Below are 20,409 nucleotides of genomic sequence, written 5' to 3' on the forward strand. Positions count from 1 at the left end.
TACCGAAAAATCCGTAGTTCCAAAACCCAGTAAAATCTTACTGGGGTCGGTAATCTGAATTGGTTGTGCAATTCGTTTAACTATCAGTTACAATTTAACATTTCGAAAGTTATTTTCCCCTCGCTTTGATGTCTACATGTACACGACTACCCGACCAGACGGAAGAAACAAGATTATAACAGAATGTGTTCCCCTGATATGATTTTTTTGTATCACCAGTTGTTATAAAACATGTACCGTTAGTAGTTAAAATAACAAAAATTCTAACAAAATTTGCATCAAATTAAACAAAAATATAACAAACCCTGTTATAACTATACCAAAATTATTACAGAATGTGTTACAAGGATGTTACAAACTAACAAAATTTCTTCAAACTATGTTACTGTTTATGACATCGGATGTTATTGGCAAAAAACTTATAAATACGATGTCAAAAATATAACAAATGTTGTTATAAATGTGTTATTTAAAATATAACAAGTTGAGAACAAAGCCATCTTGATAACAAAATTATATCAACTTCTGTTTATTATAACTGCTGCTGATAGGAATGTGTTATAATCTTGTTATGTGGTTCTGGTCGGGTATGCATGTGTCAAATGTACATCTCATATATCCGAAGGAAATTTAGACTGCGAAATGATGATACCGTAATCCGGGGTAACATTGATCATTTTTTTGAATATTTCTTAAATATTTCGTTTGAAAATGCAAATGCTGCCAATTTTAAATTTAAAAAAACAAGTACTGCCATCTATAGCTCGTGACTGTATAGTGTATTTTGTTTTTTTTTTTTGAAAGATTAGGCATGTTTAAAAAATGTTTTGAGTGGCTTTTTGATTTAGCTGATAAGGGGTAACATTGATCACCTATGTAAACAACGTTCGGTAATATCGAAAATGTCGTAACTTACTGAAATCATGGCCTCTGAAGCCGGATATGAAGGCCAAACGCTTACAAGTCATTTAATTTTTGAATTATTTTAAAATTAAAACACCCCGAACTACGAGATACGCCTAAATGTAGGCAATTTCCTAAGGGAATTCTACATTCTTAACAGTAATTCGTTAATGTGGCTTAATACAGTGGGCTAGTATAAGTGCAACATCATTTCCTCCCCCTTCCCCACATTGGTCTGCATTCTGACGTGGCAGGCGCCATTGTTGCCTAAAAATAGAAGATCACCAGCACTAATACACTGAGGGTGTCTGTTAATCCCAAGCAGTCATTCGGTTGGTTCCTTGTGTAAGTGCAGCTGATCTGGCGATACTGGAGTAGCATCCACGGGCGGCCAATCAAGCTCAAGCTCAAGCAATGTGGCTTAATTGAGCATACCTATGAAAGTTTTGACAAAGGAATCGTTTTTGGCGATGCCATTTTTAGAGAACCACATTTTTCTTGTTCTTATCATTTGCAGAATTTATGTGAGACATGAATCTTCGGTAGTGTCATCCTTAACGCTTGAAATCATTGTTTCGAAAAGTTGACAAATTTACGCATAAGGTAAACGCAATTTTTGCGAAAATCTTCACTTTCATGAATATGAGAAAGCGAAGCACCATTAATGATTTGGAAATGTTCTACCAATAAATGATAATATGAACTTTTTACGAGATGAGTCATTCCGATCAATGTTACCCCGCTGATCAATGATACTTCGGATTACGGTACTTTTGCTTTGAAGTAATCGAGTTCAGTTCGCCTCCGAGCGCCTGGGTCACTCAAGGTGCTCCACAGCTTGTAGGTTGAAGTGCCTATCTAGCGAATGGGGAGTCGTGGGTTCGATCCCCACCGGAACACGTGATTTATTTTCGCAGGTTCAAATTCAATTTGTACATTTGACACGTATTTCGTCGTGTACATGTAAACTTCAAAACCTTACAACAGCAATTCATTGTTTCATGAAGGGTGCAACTTTATTTTTGGGTCTATTCTACGAGTGGCGTGATTTGCCAATTGTCGGTCTTGTTCTATATCCAAAGTTCTGTCCTGGCGTTTGCAAGACATAACTGAAAGATTTTTTCTAGATAGTATAGTCATCATCATTATCATCATCACAAGAATTAATTTACCTCACAACTCTTGATCCTAAGTTCAATATTCACTAAAGATACTTTTTTTTTTCTTATTATTCATTGTTATTAAGTATTTCAAATGTACTAAAACTTTGAATTCAATGTCATGCTGACAATACTAACTAAAAACTAGTTTTATTTTATTTTAGTGAACTCTTTATAATGTTGATACCGTCGTTGGTAGTGTAGACTCACACTCAAATCTCAACCAGTAAGTTCTCCTGGTAGAGCAAACTCATTTGAGATCTGCTTCACAAAACTTACGCATGAGGTTTTGATGCAAGTTCACTTGCTCACGCTTATGCCGTCAATAATGATTCAATCATAAACCCATCGGAAATTTGTCAAAACTCAATGTTATTGTTTACTAGCAGAAAAACAAAGAACAAGAGCTATTTGCGTCTGCGAAGGTAATTACCACAGTTGACCCTATGCGTGAAGCTCCGATTATTTTACATGGCAAAGCAAAGGAAGTCAATTTTAAAATGCTTTAAAAAAATTCAAAACACTTTTTAATTAAATTCTGTTAAGTGTACGGGGTTAGACTATTGATCAACTATAGAATCAGCAGCATATTGAGAAAAAATATAAAACTCAAAATTATATGCCTATAATGTAGTCCATCAAAAGTATACCAACATATACCGAAAAGATTTTGAATAACTATTGTAATTAATTTTATATGAGCATTTGAAATTTCGCTTCCTATACCTTGCCGGGTAAAATTTTTGACGCTTCACGCATCGAGCAAACTTTTCCCAGATGGCAGCACCGTACCTTCGTACACGCAAATGCGTGGAAAAAATGTGAGAATACTAGCCAATGAATCATACGAATGACTTAACTCATACATGATGTTTTGGGTAATGAGTTGTGTTAGCTACAATTCAAACGTGAAGAATTTGAGCATGTGATATAAGAATTCGAGATTATCACAACGCTTGTCCATACAGAGTATATATACAGAGAGTTGCACGAAGAGAAAGAATTTTCTTCTTCGTCTTCGAAAATAGTCCCAAACTGTTTTGCTGGTCTACTCGAGGTGGACGGTTTGACAGTGTTATATGTAGATTTGGTTTCACTCTTTATAGACTCTGCGCTGGTCGTCGGAAGTAATAATGGGTGAAAAACGCGTATGTGCAAGTTGATTGTTGGATAACTATCGTAATTTGGTTTGAAATAGGAGGCGGTATTGGATCAAAGAAACTGAAATTAGCTCATAATAAGAACAAATCAGAAGAATCATTCTCCATTCATTTCCATACGTATTAGAACCTTCTGAGCACAACCTCAATAAAGAGAATCAATAATAAGAAAGATTTGAGTATTGCTTGTTTCGCCCAAATTGCTAATCTTTTGACAGATACGCCTGGTTCCTTTTTTAAGGCCCAAACGCAATGATAGCGGAACGGTAACTGAAATGAAACCGATTCGTCCGTATGGACTATCACATGCTTGTCGACTCAGTGTTGGTTTATTTTCATTCCTTATCAGCCCATTCGTGATGGTGTAATTCATTTTGGCCGAACAGGTTCTGTTTCCATTCTGCATTCATTGCGTTCGGGCCTTTACTGCACATCGTATTTTTGAGCATGTTTTGTCATACGTGATTTAATTTTACTTCAAAATTTTATTTTTAGTTCATTTTACTTCAAAAATTATTTTTTAGATGGAGTGCTGATTTTTTAAATACTATATAGAAATTCTTAAGGTCCAAACTCAATGGTGGTATTAACGGGATCGATTTGACCAGAATGAATCACACCTTCTCGACTGAGCTATAAACGAATGAAAGTGAACAAACACTAAGTCGACACGCATGTTCCCAGACAACCAGAAATCGCATGAAAGTTCACGTTACAACTCGTTTATTCATACTAATTACATCAAACTCGCAAAACACTGTGAATAAACTCGTCAGATTGATGAGTTTCCTCGCATAAAACACTTCTTTTCTGAGTTCATTTGTACATTTTGTTTCGTTTCGTACACTCGTACAAAGTAAGTCGAATCAATCCGTAGCAGCTGTCAAATCAACATTTGTTATCATAAGTTAAGTCGCATAAGATCACACGTTAGTTCGGTAGAATATTTATAAACTCGCATTGTATGTTATTATTTATCACATAATATATGTACGCATATCGCCTCCACTTTTGTACGTAGAAGGCCTTTTCGCAACATCTTATAAGTGAAATGTTGCACATACAAAGCCTCCAGGTGATTTCTTTATACGTACATTTTGGTTGTCTGGGTTAAGGACTGTTCATTTTATAAAGTGGACACTTTGTTTATGCTATATCTTTTTTATTTATTGATAAAATCGTAATTTTTTTTTTCTATCTTTATTAACGAGATTTTTAGCCCTGGGCTAGTTCATCTCGGGACCAACGGCTTTACTTCCCTTCCGACGGAAGTCGTCACTATAACTTTTTTGTCATAAGTGACTATCTCGGGGATGGGATTCGATCCCAGGTCCTCGGCGTGAGAGTCGTGCGTTCTAACCACTACACCAGGTCCGTCCCCACAAATCGTAATTGATTTTCTGTGTATCGTTGACCTATTATTGTAAAATGCTATGAAAAAATAAAATCTTTGAAAATGCTTTTGGTTGAAGAGCTAAAAACTTTTTCTAAAGACTCCTAAAAAAAAGCTGTCCGTCAAAGTTTAACATTATTTTTCGCATAACAAAAATCCTTATTTTTATGAACAAATTGTATGTTTGTATCCTTTACTATTCTACTAAAGATAAAGCTTTAAAAAAAATCAATTATATTCCACCATTCTCTGACATTAGGTAACTTTAGTGATTTACCCATTTATGGCCAAATTTGCTGATACACCATCCTTTCACTCCCAGCAAAAGAGAAAAGTAAAAAGCGTGTTCAAAACTAGTTTGGATTACTAAAGAACTAAATTAGTATAAACGAAAGCTAAATCGTGAGATTAAACCACAGTCTTAAGTATAAATTTTACTGTTTATGGTAGTTTTACTAAAAAGTCTCATACTTTTAAAATCATGTACGCATATTTATCGATCTACAGCAAATTGTAAACAGTTCTCTCCGAATTTTTCAATTGGTAATCTCAGAATAACATATTATGAAAATAATATGTGGAAAATAAAATCGATTTTATTACAGCAGTGTTGCCAATTTTGATGATTGTCAATGTACTTTGATAGGTCTTCTAAGAATAAAGCAATTGTGTTTCTGTTGTGCTTTGAATGTGACGTGGGGACTAACTAAGTAACTCTATGAAGGCGTAAGTTATTTTTCATATTAATACTATATTAGGACTTCCGTCAGGACGTACTTTTACACAAAAAATTCTACTCATATCAATTCCCATCAAATTAAAAAAAAAATCTTTAAAAATATACGGGAAAATTGATTTTATTTTATCTGTAAAATTGTTGCTCCAAAAATAACTTGATTTTTTCCATTAGGCTTCTGATTGATGATGCTTTCGAAGAACAAGCCTTTTTTGAAAATAGAAAATATAAATTATCGAATTTTCCAGCCAATTTCTTACAATCATTGATTTTGATAACCTCAAAAAATCGACCGTTCTAATCGGTGTTCCATATTCGTGTGAAATTTAATTATTTTTATTATCACAACATTGTACAATACTAGTCGAACGATGTGCAAAAAACCGATTGAAATTTAATTGATTAATAAGAAAGATACAGCATGCACAAGGTGTCCACTTTATAAAATGAACAGTCCTTACTGTTCATGCTGGCGAACCAGTTCCGCTTTTCGTTGTGGTTGCGGCATCATTGCGTTTGAGCCTTTAAGAATAATAGACCAAGACGTTGTATTTTTTTTATCAATTTAACGTACACATTGTAAACATCGTAATTATAATAAACATTTCAAAGATTTTTATTTTTTTTTACTGAAATTATTTTGGCATATGCATATAAATATTAACCCTAACCGTGATTAGTTATCAACTCAGCCAATACTTGAAAAAATGGGTGGGGGTCTTATAATGCGATAATAAGCGAGTATTTTGCAAAGAGTCATAAATCTCGCAGAAGTAAACAGTCGAATCAGTTCGCACACTTGATAAGACCAATCTGAGCAAGGTGTAAATTAAAAGAAAAATAAATAAAATAAAACATCGCCACGTCGTCTGAGTGGATGAGCTTGCAGATTTTTTTTACCTTCACCGCATGTGCATGCCTTAAGAGGAATTGATACGAATGAGGCAGAAGCACTTCGATGGGAATGATCATAATGCTGAACGAAAATAGATTTGAATGCGGCGAGGTGACAAAACCGGTAATATGTACAAATGCAGCGAAGCCTTTTGCAGGTTTTATTGGTCTCATTATCTACCCAAGCAGTAAATACTTTTTAATCTACTAGCATTGCAGCAGAGAGGGAATGAAGCGGCAGAATAATCCACATAGATTATTTGATACCTGAAGATCGTGTAAAGCGTATCATTCAGCGAACTTGAAAATAAACTAAAGAAATCGAAAATTGCACTACATCCCTGAGGCAACAGGAAAAATAATGTCATGCCCTAAGAAAAACATGACCATCACTAGTTTATCAAAAAGTAATAAATATAATATAATAAAATTGGGTGATAATGACGTTTACAATAGCAATTAAAAAATCCAGGATAGCTTCTTCTTCTTCTTTCTGGCGTTACGTCCCCACTGGGACAGAGCCTGCTCCTCAGCTTATTGTTCTTATGAGCACTTCCACAGTTATTAACTGAGAGCTTACTTTGCCAATGACCATTTTTGCATGCGTATATCGTGTGGCAGGTACGAAGATACTCTATGCCCTGGGAATCGAGAAAATTTCCTTTACGAAAAGATCCTCGACCAGCGGGATTCGAACCCACGACCCTCCAGGATAGCATTAAAACATATTTTTCACCGATAAAAATAGGAGTAAAAGTGAAATTTTTAATTTAGGAACTATATATTTTGGGAAAAAAATGAGCACTATTAGCACATATAAGAAATTTCCTGAATAACAATAAAAAATAACACGATAATAATAAATTTATTTTTTAAATCATCTTCTTTTGGTATCACATATATTATCTAGCCAGCAAACACACAATAGTATATTTAAGGATATAAAAGTACAAAGATGGAGGCGATATACGCACATTTTGCAGGTAGCCTTATGGTGCATGAAGGTAGCCTTATGGTGCATATTGCCTCCACTTTTGTACTCATATGGGCTATCGTTTACGAGTTTGTGTTCACTTTGCTGTGCTTAGTTTTTATTACCGTTTTTTCTTTTTAAGTGCCGCTGTAATTTTTCGTCCACATTGAATTGTTTTTTATTAGTGCTTATTAAAATTGTTTGAATTTTTTATAGTAAATTATGTTTAAACTATTGCTTGTTCCTAATTATTATATTGGCTACTTAAAAAAAAATAACGCAAAATATTTGTCTAAGTTTGTTAATTTGGCTGCCCTGAGACAACCCGGTGCAGAAGAGGTCGATGATTTGGACGCTCTCCATACGGTATGGGAATAGGTGTCCCTACTCATTAGAGCGATAGACCCTTAAAATGAATTACCTAAAAAAATGAATTACTTAAAATCAAATGAATTATTAAACATGAAGTAAAAATGAAAAAAATGTAGCGTATATTGTTGTGAAAAGGTTACCACAATAGATAAGAAAAGGTTTTATTTTTAAGCAACAATGGCGCCTGTCATGTCAGAATGCGAACCAACATGCTGAAGGGGGTGGAATTGATGTTACATTATAAATGGCCCACTGTAGACTTGGAGTCCGCTGCATCTACGCCAGTTCATGCGAAGTGTATTGGTTGGGGGTAGGGTGGCAGACTTGCTTTGGGCATAGTGGCTATGTATCAGGCTTAAGCAAAGGCATGCTATAATGATGGGAGAATTGAAGCTCAGGGAAACCAAGGTGTGTGCATTTTATTCTGTAGCCAGAGTAAGGTGTAATCACTTGGCGAAGGTAGCTAGGAGGCCATCTTTAACATGCTGGCCGTTTTGTTTACAACCATTACTGTCAGGCCTGGATGATGCTGAAACTGAAACTAACTGTGCTGCCATCATTGTGGACGAAATTGTCAAAAAAGAAAGAAATGAGTAGAGCACACAAGGAGCAGGGGCGACCAGATTAGAATAATTCTTGACAACACTGTTTCTCCAACCAATCAGGAGTCAGTCTCTCGTCTGTCAGTCTCAGATGTTTGTAAACAAAACGGCCAGCCCTTCCTCACCTACCCTGTCTGGTTTTCTCCACAAAGTGAACATAATGGAACACCTTAGAGAAATGAACCCGCCTTGAGGGAAACGGGGTATTTTGTCCGTCACTGGTTCTAGCTAATGCGATGAACAAATACATCAGGTGAGATAGGATTAAGAGTGGAAGCTAGAAGCAAGTGAAATATACAACTGCAAACTACGAGGAAAGGAACGGAACTGGGATTGAACACATAACCATCTGCTTATGAAGCAGAAGCGATAGTATTCGGACCACCAATCCGGTCAGATTGCTTGTAAGCGTTTCGAAAATGCTAAGTATGTGGTGGGTAACGCACTATTAAAGTTACCCGCATTATCAAAGATACTCCGTTTTACAGTAGCTCTTTCCGTTTGGGAGTTGTTTTTCCTTGCAAAACCACGTCTACTTCGTTTTGAATATCTCTGATTAACCCGTATAGGCCGCTGTAGGTAGGCAAATTTCAAGTCACAGATAGTTTTCGGAATCGGCTCTAATGTGGCCACTTTATCAAAGAAGTTTAAGAAATACGTATCAAGGTGTTTCGAAATGAATTTGATAATCATGTTTCCTGTATTTAATTGATTCTACAAATACTTATTTTCGGGTTCTACGGGACACTTCAAATTCACTATAAGTGAATTTTTTTTTAGTGCTGGTTAATATTTTTGTATCTAAATATCTGTACCAACCTTATGGGAATACTTCTCGAGAATTAAAACGGTTTAGTTTCCAATAAATCTATAGCCGGTTCATTCGGGCATTAAGTCCATAAACGGTCCTTAGCTCTTCATTTAAAATGTTGAATATAAGAGCTTTCCCGGGAAGCTCAGAAGATTGATCAGAGCAACGATGGACGGTGTGCAAAACTGCGTGAAGATCTCGGGCGAACACTCCAGTTCGTTCGAGTCTCGGCGGGGACTACGACAGGGCGCCGGACTTTCGTGCCTGTTGTTCAATATTGCGCTTGAAGGTGTCATGCGGAGAGCCGGACTTAACAGTCGAGGCACGATTTTCACGAGATCCGGACAATTTGTTTGCTTCGCGGTCGACATGGATATTATTGGGAGAAAATTTGAAACGGTGGCTGATTTGTTCACCCGCCTGAAACGCGAAGCAACAAGAGTCGGGCTAATGGTGAATGCGTCGAAAACAAAGTACATGCTGGTTGGCGGAACTGAGCGTGACAGGGTCCGCCTAGGAAGCTGTGTTAGGATAGACGGGGATACCTTCGAGGTGGTGGACGAGTACGTCTACCTCGGATCCTTGTTGACGGCTGACAACAATGTTAGTCGGGAAATACGAAGGCGCATCATCAGCGGAAGTCGTGCCTACTATGGGCTCCAGAAGAAACTGCGGTCAAGAAAGATTCACCCCCGCACCAAATGCACGATGTACAAAACGCTCATAAGACCGGTAGTCCTCTATGGGCATGAGGCGTGGACTATGCTCGAGGAGGACTTACAAGCTCTTGGGGTTTTCGAACGCCGAGTGCTAAGGACGATCTTCGGCGGCGTGCAGGAGAACGGCATGTGGCGGTGAAGGATGGACCATGAGCTCGCTCAACTCTACGGCGAACCCAGTATCGTGAAGATAGCTAAAGCTGGAAGGATACGCTGGGCAGGGCATGTTGCAAGAATGCCGGACAACAACCCTGTAAAGATGGTGTTCGCTACGAATCCGGTCGGAACAAGAAGGCGTGGGGCGCAGCGAGGACCTGGAGAGCGTGGGTCACAGTCGAGGATGGAGAGAAGCGGCCATGAACCGAGTGAATTGGCGAAATATTGTTAGCGAGGCTTTATCAAGATAATTGATGTAAAGCTAAATAAGTAAGTAAGTAAGATCTTAAATTTATGCATATTGAAATGATTTTCATAGCAAATAAATGAAGAATACTTGGCATGTCCCAAAAAATATCCTAAAATTTTGCGACCGTCACGAAATTATGTTAGGTTTTGAACGCTAATAACTCACCCATCTATCGATAGATTTTCAATATTTTCCCACCAAGCGGTCGGAAATATATACATTTTTTTCAAATGGAGAAAACTATTGATTATCGACAATAAACTGTTGAAAATTGTGAAAATTTCGACCCCTTTCTAACGCAACCAATCACGTTCAAGCAGTTTTTCATCCTTCTTTTGCGTTCCGCTTCTCACTATTGCTGCTTCTTCGCTCATTCTTCTTTTTACCGTCGGACTGTGAACACGGTCGGTGAGTAAGACTCGAGTGCTTTTTGCATTCTTAGCTCAGTTTTCAATGGGACGCGAATGGAACAACACGCATATCGGAGCCGCCACGATTAAAGCCGCTTCACACAACGCGAGTAAAGCCACTTGTTGAAGCGCCCATTGTCATCGCCACCGCAAAGCTCATCGGGCGAGGAGGATTTCAACCTGTGCGCCGTCAAAATGTGTCCGTGTTACTCGAATCTCACAGTTCTATCGGCCCTTTTCAGGGCAACAAATGTGTACTAAAGAGTTGATTGTGTCATATTTCCTAATGTGTATACCACACACTTGCTATAATCACCTAATTCTTCTCGTAGCATCATACAATATGTGATTCGTTATGAATAATAGATAATTGCCAATAGGGGCCTTCCTTAGCCGAGTGGTTAGAGTCCGCGGCTACAAAGCAAAGCCATGCTGAAGGTGTCTGGGTTCAATTCCCGGTCGGTCCAGGATCTTTTCGTAATGGAAATTTCCTTGACTTCCCTGGGCATAAAGTCTCATCGTACCTGTCACACGATGTACGAATGCGAAAATGGCAGCTTTGACAAAGAAAGCTCTCAGTTAATAACTGTGGAAGGACTCATTTAACATTAAGCTGAGAAGCAGGCTCTGTGCGTTATTGCAAGAAGAAGAAGAAGAATTGACAATACGGCAAATTTAAATTTACGGTGGCGATGACGATATCGATGACTGGGACACTTCTCAGAACAGAGAGCACCTCACTGTTCCTTAATTCACAAACCATTACATTCTGAATTATAACTAAAGGAAGGTTGCAATTATGTCATGCGGCCGTGCCTGGTACACAACCACCACTAATTTTTGACCCAACCTGGCTCATTAGAATAACTCCAGCCAGAGGAACTTTCCAGAGTTCCTGTGACCACTTTTAGAAACTATATATATGTACCAGTATACTAACAAAATATTATTGGAATAGGTTTAGGATGCGCTGAGCGATGAGAATTTTAGTATTGTTTTGCTTTCACTCAGACTTATACGGGTCAAGGCAAACATAAAAATATCTTTTGGCGGCAACCATATTTTTAAATTGTATCAAAAAATTACAGATGTTTCATATTTTAATTATAGTGAAATGCATTGAAAAACTGCAATTTCATCACTTCATACACTTTTTAATTAAAGTAAATACCAAAGATCTTTGTTTCGGCCAGGATGTCTTTCCTACGTTGTGTCTTACTTAATCAAACGAACGAAGAATCAAACGATCGACTTTCACACGCTACTGATTTATTGCCACCGAGAGGCAGCGTGCCTACTCGGTGGGGAAACGATATAAACTACAATCTTACAGGCTAAATGGGTGCGCCTTATATAGGCGCACAGTACGTTCAGATACAATCATTTATTTGGCGCGCACGCTGCCTTCAATAGATTGGCGCCCGTATGGATTGGCGCCAACTAGTGAAGCTGCACGCTGTATGGTAGTAAAATCTTCCACTATTGTGAATGGCACAATAGGTAGCGTTGTCCTTCTCTGCATACGCTTCAATTGAGCGGCAACTAGCAATGCCGCGTCTGATATGAGCGCGAACATACTCCCGCCCGAAAACGAATGTTTTCAAATTTGTTGCTGAGCGGCTTGCTGTTGGTTGGGCAGGGGAGAATGATGATGATGGTAACGACGATCGATGCTCACTGTAGGTAGTGTTCTGGATGGTGTGCAGTTTGGTTTTGGTTTGCTTGCTTGGCGATGATGCGATGCTTGCTTTGATGGTTGGCTGTATTTCGTAGGTACAGCAGGATGGAAACGATGCTATCGCCGATCGGTGCTGGCAATTCTAGGTAGTCCACGGAGTGCTTGGTTCGATCGCTCGCTTCAATGGATTGATGGCTTGCTCTGATTGATCATCGTCGCCCGGTTGAATGGATGATCGGTTTGACCGTTGTTTGCCTTGATTCGATGCGGTTTGCTTGGATGATGCGATTTGATGATTCGAGGATGCACTTTTCTACGGATGGGCGCTACGGCCCGGACGATGGACGCTTTGGTCCGACGGGTGGACGCTTCGGTCCGGATGGACGGCGAGGTCCGGCAGGTGGACGCTAGGGTCTTACAATTGGACGCTGGGGTCCTACAATTGGACGCTGGGGTCCGGTTGGACGGCAGTGGTCCGGGATTGGACGCTATGGTCCCTCGGGTGGACGCTACGGTCCGGATAGACGCCAATGGTCTGACAGGTGGACGCAGGGGTCCGGTTGGACGGCAGGGGTCCGGGGCATGGACGGCAATGGTCCGGCGGGTGGACGCTGGGTCCCACAGGTGGACGGCGAGGTCCGGCAAATGGACGCAGGGGTCCGACGGGTGAACGCTACGGTTCGGATGGACGGCTTGGTCCGACGGGTGGACGGCGGGGGTCCGGAAACGGTATTGGCATCCTCTCTCCTCTTCTGATTCGATGTATCCTGGTCACGGCACCAATGTTTCGGCCAGGATGTCTTTCCTACGTTGTGTCTTACTTAATCAAACGAACGAAGAATCAAACGATCGACTTTCACACGCTACTGATTTATTGCCACCGAGAGGCAGCGTGCCTACTCGGTGGGGAAACGATATAAACTACAATCTTACAGGCTAAATGGGTGCGCCTTATATAGGCGCACAGTACGTTCAGATACAATCACGCTGCCTTCAATAGATTGGCGCCCGTATGGATTGGCGCCAACTAGTGAAGCTGCACGCTGTATGGTAGTAAAATCTTCCACTATTGTGAATGGCACAATAGGTAGCGTTGTCCTTCTCTGCATACGCTTCAATTGAGCGGCAACTAGCAATGCCGCGTCTGATATGAGCGCGAACAATCTTTTTATATGCAAAATAGTCTATGAACGACTTTTAGAACTCAAATATAGGCAAATTTCCATTCTGACAAAAATTTGATTTTTTTTCCAATGCATTTTGTAAGAGCAACCAAAATTTATAATTTGTAATTGCAATTTATTGCTATATACCGTAATTTCGGGTGAAATCGATCATTTTTCATGGTTTTTCTAGTCTGTTAAATGTTGAAAATGCCAAACAACTGAATGCAGGAAAACAAGTACGACGACCAGCCTCTTTCTAACAAATGTGTTTTTAATGTTAAAAATCATTCCTTAAATAAAAAATCGGGGAATCCCATTTCAGGGTGAAATTGTTCACTTGTCAATGGCGATTATTGTTATTTTTTGAAACGACTCTGCATAATGAATATGAGCTCCTTGAATCCGAATGCTAAATGGTTAATAATGCAATATTTAAAGAAATAATGAATAGTTAATTTTAAGAATTTCAATGAAAACGCCTAAATGTAGGCAATTTCCTAAGAATATCTAACAGAAATTCATATCTGATATCTGATATCTAACATAAATTTAATTATTCCAACCGTATGCGCTAATTGGTACGAGTTTAGAAGATGAAATCTTTCAGGTTGATACCATGATTAAATCCTTGTTTAGAACTAGAAGTTTTTGGATGTTTGTCAATGTCAACTACACCGTACTTGATATTCAAATTACACATTATTTTCATAGAAATAAACATTCTTTAACACAAAAAAACTTCATAACACAAAATTCGACAATGGTTACAACAAACACCGTTGATTTCCTGCAGGTTGCATAAATATTTGTGCTCCATTAGGAAGAATCGTATGACATGGTGATCAATTTCACCCTACTGATCAATTTCACCCGAATTTACGGTACCTATTGTGTACTTTTTTTTAATATATTATGTAATATGCTATAATGTTCACCTCTCGAATACGTTCAAAAGATATTTTTTTACGTTTGCTACAATCAGAGATATTCACAATCGAAGTAGGTGTGTTTTTGCAGGAAAAACAATAATAATTCCAAACGGAGAGAGATATTGAATTCCTGCACTCACTAAATAATTAGTTTTTTTTTTATGTTCCAAAAGTAATTCATAGATTACTTTGATGAGATAATAGAGTTGAAAATGCTGAAGAAAAAAAAAACAGTTCTTTATGGACTATGTCAACAAAAGAAAACCCGTTCTAGATCGTTCAGTTTAAGAGTCACAAAATAGTAGTTTACGCAACAAGTTCCAGAATGAAGATTTTTACAGCACGAGTAATTATTTGAATGATTACGACGAGTGCTGTAAAAATCGAGTTCTGTAACGAGTTGTGTGCAATATTTTTTGTAATTTCGTAGAAGACCACTCGAGGGTATCAGGAACCATATCGGCATGCCTTTTATCACACAGAAATTCAGTGCAGAAAAGTAGGCTGTTTCATGACAGATTGGCGTGATAAAAAACAGCCTTTTACAACGAGAAATTGTAAATAAAAACTTATTTTTGACAGAATTGATAGAAATCGAAACTTTCATGAAGCGTCTATACTAAAATTTCCACAAATAAGAAAGATGGCTATTTAATTTCTATGGTGGTCCTAATTTTGAATAACAAATTTTGTTTTAACAAAGGGCCAATACGAATAACTTCGTAGAAAACAGTAACAGTAATACAAAAACGAAGTTTCTTATTAATTTTTGAATTTTCCCTGCTGAGCATCGATTTAAAGCTTTCGCTTAATGTATTGACAGTAATCTAAGGTATTTTGATTTATGCACAAACAATATTTTTCCTTAAGTTGGCCAAAACTGGTACACCTCCCCTATAACGCTGAAAAATAGAAAAAAATCTGTCCGCTACCTTACTTTATACGGAGCAATACATCTAGTTGTTTGAACCAAGTCATAAAATTAAGCAAGTTTTTAAATATTATTTATATATATATTATAAGCTTAACAAATGAAAACCGAATCAAGTTCTTCTCCTTTTAATACCACGAGAGTTTGTATTCTTTTGCAGATACTCGTATTTCAGCTGTCTCGAATCTAGTGCAATACAATGAAGACGGCCTTACAGTTAAGGTAGAAACTCGTGAATCTGTCAAAGGATACAAATTCTAGTGGGATTAAATGTTTTTTTTTAGCTCGAAGCTTTATTATCTTAAGTATACCTTTTTTTTAAATGGAAAAAATATTATCATGTCCATGGATAGGGGAACCTGGTCCAATTCCAACCCTGTTCTTATTCGGACCATCAAGCATTTCTCAACACTGACGCTACTGTAAAAATCTTGTGTAAGGTACTCCGGGGCAAGTGAGAATCCGGGGTTTGAGACTTTCCGTCATAGCTCACTTGGGAAAAAAAAAATTACAAGTGGGTACTCTTCTTGAAAGTTGAAGTACAATGATACAAGATGTATTTAGTTGTTCGGCGGTATACTTAATACTTAATACGAAACTGACGAACGGCCGGCGGATTTTTTTCTGAAGATGACCGAAATAAAAAAGTAGGTTGAAACGTAAAATTTCTATATCGAAAATCATTAACCGTCACCGAAAAATACCAATAAATTTGAAACAACCATACCATTAAATGTACGTTTTCTTCCTAAAGCGTTACATATGTTATAATTGATCCCTTATGTACATCAAATATGTACTCAAAATTAAAATTCTATGATTTATTATCGTATTATCACAAAGGTTGAGAAGCACTCAAAAAAAAAAAAGAAATTTTGGCGACGACGGATAAAACGAACTTTCGGCTAGGGTTTTAACGAAAAACTACCCAGCAGAACATGTGCAAACTGAAAAAAGGCTACTACGCGAGAAAATCAGCTTTCTGTTTGGGCTTCAACGAAGGCACTGCCCAGCAGAACACGTACAAACTCTTTTAGTCTTGCATTTACAAAAAAATATGTCAATAAATATGATACCAAACAAATCCGAGTTATATTTTATTACTAGCATAGCAAAAACGAGTAATAAAATATGGGGTGGTCCGAATTGGAACAGGATCGGTCCTATTCCGACGTTCTCAAGAATTTAGTTCAAACATGTCTAATCATGTTCCGGTAAGAGATAGAAATAAACTCTCTGAGAAAAAAATGTTCGCGGTAAATCAGGCTTTCACGAAATCATAGAACTTTTCATGTCGTTTATCGTGTTTCAAAGATATGAGCTAATAGCTGTTACTAGGTCCAAATTGGACCGTGTTTCTCTAACCTTTACTAGTTTAAAAACAGCCAGTAAAAGAATTCGAAACAATCAATAATTAGGTATAAATTAGTAATTAAATGGGTCAAAAAAGAATAATGCAAGATAATATTCGCCAAAATATCGCAAATTCCAAAAAAAGAAATACAAAATTGAGAATTGGCATTCCCAAGAATAAAAAAGAAAGTAAACGCTACAATATAAGAAATTTTCCAAATAAAAATCTAAAATTGCGCCTAAAAATTATAAAATTCTACATCAATAGTTTTGGCATTTTTAGTGCCTATTTCTATTACCGTTTTTCTAATTTGAACTCTTAAGTGTTTAGATTCAATTTTTCATTGGCAATATCTTGGATTTAGTCAATTATTTTTATTATCATTATTTTTTTGGAATATTTTGTTTTTCACTGGTTATTTCAAACTGTTCAATGCTAAGTTTTGATTTTATTCTATTGCTCATTATATTCAAACTATTGCAAAAGTCAATTTTTTTGGCTACTTTTTGATAAAATACATAGTTTTCCTCTTTTCAAAACTCTAGGTAATGTCTGGTTGATAATATCAAAAATTCTAATCATGAAGATGAACTAGCCGTGGGCTGAAAATCTCCCTAATAAAGATAATAATAACAGTAATTATTGTTAATGTGATAGCCATTTTTAAATATTTCGCTTCAAGTCCGAACTAATCGAATTTTACCCATGCCTAAAATGCTCAAATAATATGATTTACTTTTAGAATTATTGCCACTGCTTAGCTTCATGAACATAAGGTTACATAAAGCTAGCTACACAGAGTTCAAATTTGAAGACTGCTACTTGACCTCTTATTTACTGTTGTGGATGTGAACGGAAAATATATTAGCATCCAAAATTAATATATGAAACTGAAAAGAAATCGAATGTTTGACCTGTGCAAAACCCTTTTCGGGCTTGTTGCGCGTATGTTCGCCATAAAGGCACCCGGTTCTGCGACAAACAATTCCATGCACACACCACATAGGTATGTGAATAAAAAAAAAGCTTAAGCGGAGGCAATTCTAACAAAACGTTGGAAATCATACACCAACTATAGAGCTCAGCATCTGATCCACATTTATTTTTCAATTTATTCGTAATGATGGATAATATGGTGTTGATGAAAATTTTATGAGGTCTGAAACATGGAACATAAGAAGTGTCTTAACTAGATGCGGGATGGCACATAATAGTATTATTTATGATTTTTTGTGACAAACGTAAACGTACCTAGGATGTGTTGGAATAACGTATCTTCTATATTCAAAGAGGTCCCCAACGAAAAATCACTCCTATCATAATCACAAAAAACTTCCACAATACTCTTCATATTCCAGGTAACACCGATTCAGGGCTGTGTATACTGATTAGCGATTGCTTTGGTACTGCATCTGAGGACATTAGTGATGTATTGTATTGCCGTATTGAGCGAGCGAAACTGCGCGAGGATTAGCGTATCGGGAATATTAAATGATAGCTTTTATCAAGGAGCATGTTTTGACCGAATCACAGAAATATACACATGCTCTGTAGCTATTTGAGACGCCATGATAAGATATAATTGTGTTCGCGAAGGTATGTAGCCACAGATTTTGACAAATGAAATAAGTTGAACAAGATAACCGCTCTAGATGCTCAACAGTCGACAATGTACCGTTTAAATTTAAATTGTTTGACTAATTTTCGCTGTATGGTCACATTGGTGTTGACTTTTTTGTCTCTGACAAACATGTGTTATGCCTTTGTTAGCTACAGATCCATTTATGATCCAAATATTCACATTGAATGGTTGCAGAAATATTGTAGAAGACTATCACTGATGTAAATATTAGAGCGACGGCTGCTCAGTCCTTCAACAATTTACAACACTATATTGAAAAGCATCTGTAGCACTCGAAACAAGTTCAACTTAATTACTGCACTTTGAACGATCGGTAGCAATTAATATGAGTCACATCGTAATACAAGTTCGCTCCAGAGAACCAAAGAGAACACGGCGAAAGCAGAACACTCACTGATTTTTCCACAATGAAAATTCGTTTAACAACAGCACATCAGTTCTGTATGGTGCAATGGCTAGTAATGATTTTTTTTTCGCGTCCAGTTATCAACAGATTATTACCCCACCCTGCATGGAACCGTAGAACACGGCGCCCGGGTGAAGTGTTATCAATGTACTGCCTTTACAATTGATAGCAGTGAGTAGCCGTCTTGCTCATGCATACTTCTTGTAGAACTAAGTTCCGTGAGTAAGCAGTTTTAAACAAATACAAAATAGTGTTTCCGCAAACAAATAGATGTCAATGATTAAATCAAATCCGGTTGTTTTGTTTTTGCCCCCGCACAACAAAATTTAACGGTAACACCGGTACTGGTTTTATGTTTACTCTCTTTGTTACCGATTTTTTCTTGTTTTTTCTGGCGTTACGCTCCAACTGTGACAAAACCTACTACTCAGCTTAATGTTCTTATGTGGTTCCACATCGGGTTACCAAATGTACTCTTTTTAGAGTAAATGTACTCTTTTTTGGCCAAACAAATTGTGTACTATTCTTTTTGCTGAATGGGATCAAGTGTACTCTTGTTCAGCATATCATTCATAATTTCTGATCAAATCAGAAATTTTTGAGAGCAGATAAACTTACAAAATTTAGTTAAACAGCTTTCATCTGTTATACTTTTTTTTCGGAATCTATGACAAAAGGTCGAAAGGACAAAAGGTCGAAAGGACAAAAGGTCGAAGAACAAAAAAGAAGGGACAAAAGGTCGAAAATCTTTTTTCAAAGAAGGAAAAAATTCCCACCATGCAAATCGTTTTCGACCTTTTGTCCTTTCGACCTTTTGTCTTTCGACCTTTTGTCCATAAACCGGAACAAAACTCATGTGCATTTTTAGTCGAATACACTGGATGATATTCTTATCAGAAACAAGATTTTAAATAGGAGTCTCTTCTCAACCTCCTTAGTTTTTCTGTATTCTTTTACAAACGCATATTTTTATACATGCATGCTACATGATAAAACTTTTGTTTTGAAAATTAATTGAATTTTAGGGGCCTATTTTGTAAATCGAACAGATTAATGTGACTCGTCAGTATTCATTGTCGATCAAAGCAAGCATGCATATTTCAGATGTCACCCGTCAACTCCCATAGTAATCCAGTCACATAGAGTGACCACTGTCGATAAACTCGAGTGACAGAGCTGAGTCGAGCGATTTTTTCGATCGATAGTGACTCCAGTCGAGTCATTTTGATCGACTCGACTTATAAAATAGACCCCTTAATTTTAGAAATTTATTCACCTCGAGTCAATTTTGGCTGCAGTAGGAAGGAAAATTGCAAAATTTCCATGAATCGGTGTCAGTTAGACAAGCGTCTAAAATAAATATTTAAATGTAAAATTGGTTATGGTTATAAGTTTGACGAAATTTCGCATAATTTGGCCGATTGCATTTCTAGATTAGCTTATTTATTTAACCCGTAGGCTACGGGGCTGACATACAAAATTCAAATTGCTCGTATTTGGGCAAAACTCCATATTTTTTAATGGAATTTTGAGGATTGCTTCACTATTAGTTGTAGTTTCATAAGTGATGGTATGGTATAGCTCCGGAGTATAGTGGACAAAGTTATTCCAGAACATCTCTGGGCCAGGTAGGGCAAAAATCACATAAACTTCCTTTTAGAACTCATTCATCATTTGCAAACGAAATGTTTTCGTAAAAAATGTGTACAGACCCGTTATTTGTAATAAGTTACGACGGCTCAAGATATTTTAAGGTGAAGATGC

The 20,409-nt window shown here is 37.3% G+C and overlaps 1 protein-coding gene across 5 annotated transcripts in view; it reads right to left on the minus strand.

Annotated features, from left to right (window-relative positions):
* LOC5574683 (hepatocyte nuclear factor 4-gamma) overlaps window positions 1-20,409 on the minus strand; it is a 57,154-nt gene that overhangs the window by 21,881 nt on the left and 14,864 nt on the right. For 2 of the 5 annotated variants that reach the window (XM_021844372.1, XM_021844369.1), the window contains exon 1: window positions 17,849-18,627. The exons of 2 other annotated variants lie outside the window; for them this stretch is intronic. In XM_021844372.1, coding sequence (XP_021700064.1) covers window positions 17,849-17,948 — 100 coding nt within the window. In that variant the 5' untranslated portion in view covers window positions 17,949-18,627. One more of the 5 variants, XM_021844370.1, reaches the window with a different exon arrangement.

This window comes from Aedes aegypti, chromosome 2 (assembly GCF_002204515.2).
Source record: "Aedes aegypti strain LVP_AGWG chromosome 2, AaegL5.0 Primary Assembly, whole genome shotgun sequence".
Lineage (NCBI taxonomy): Eukaryota > Metazoa > Arthropoda > Insecta > Diptera > Culicidae > Aedes > Aedes aegypti.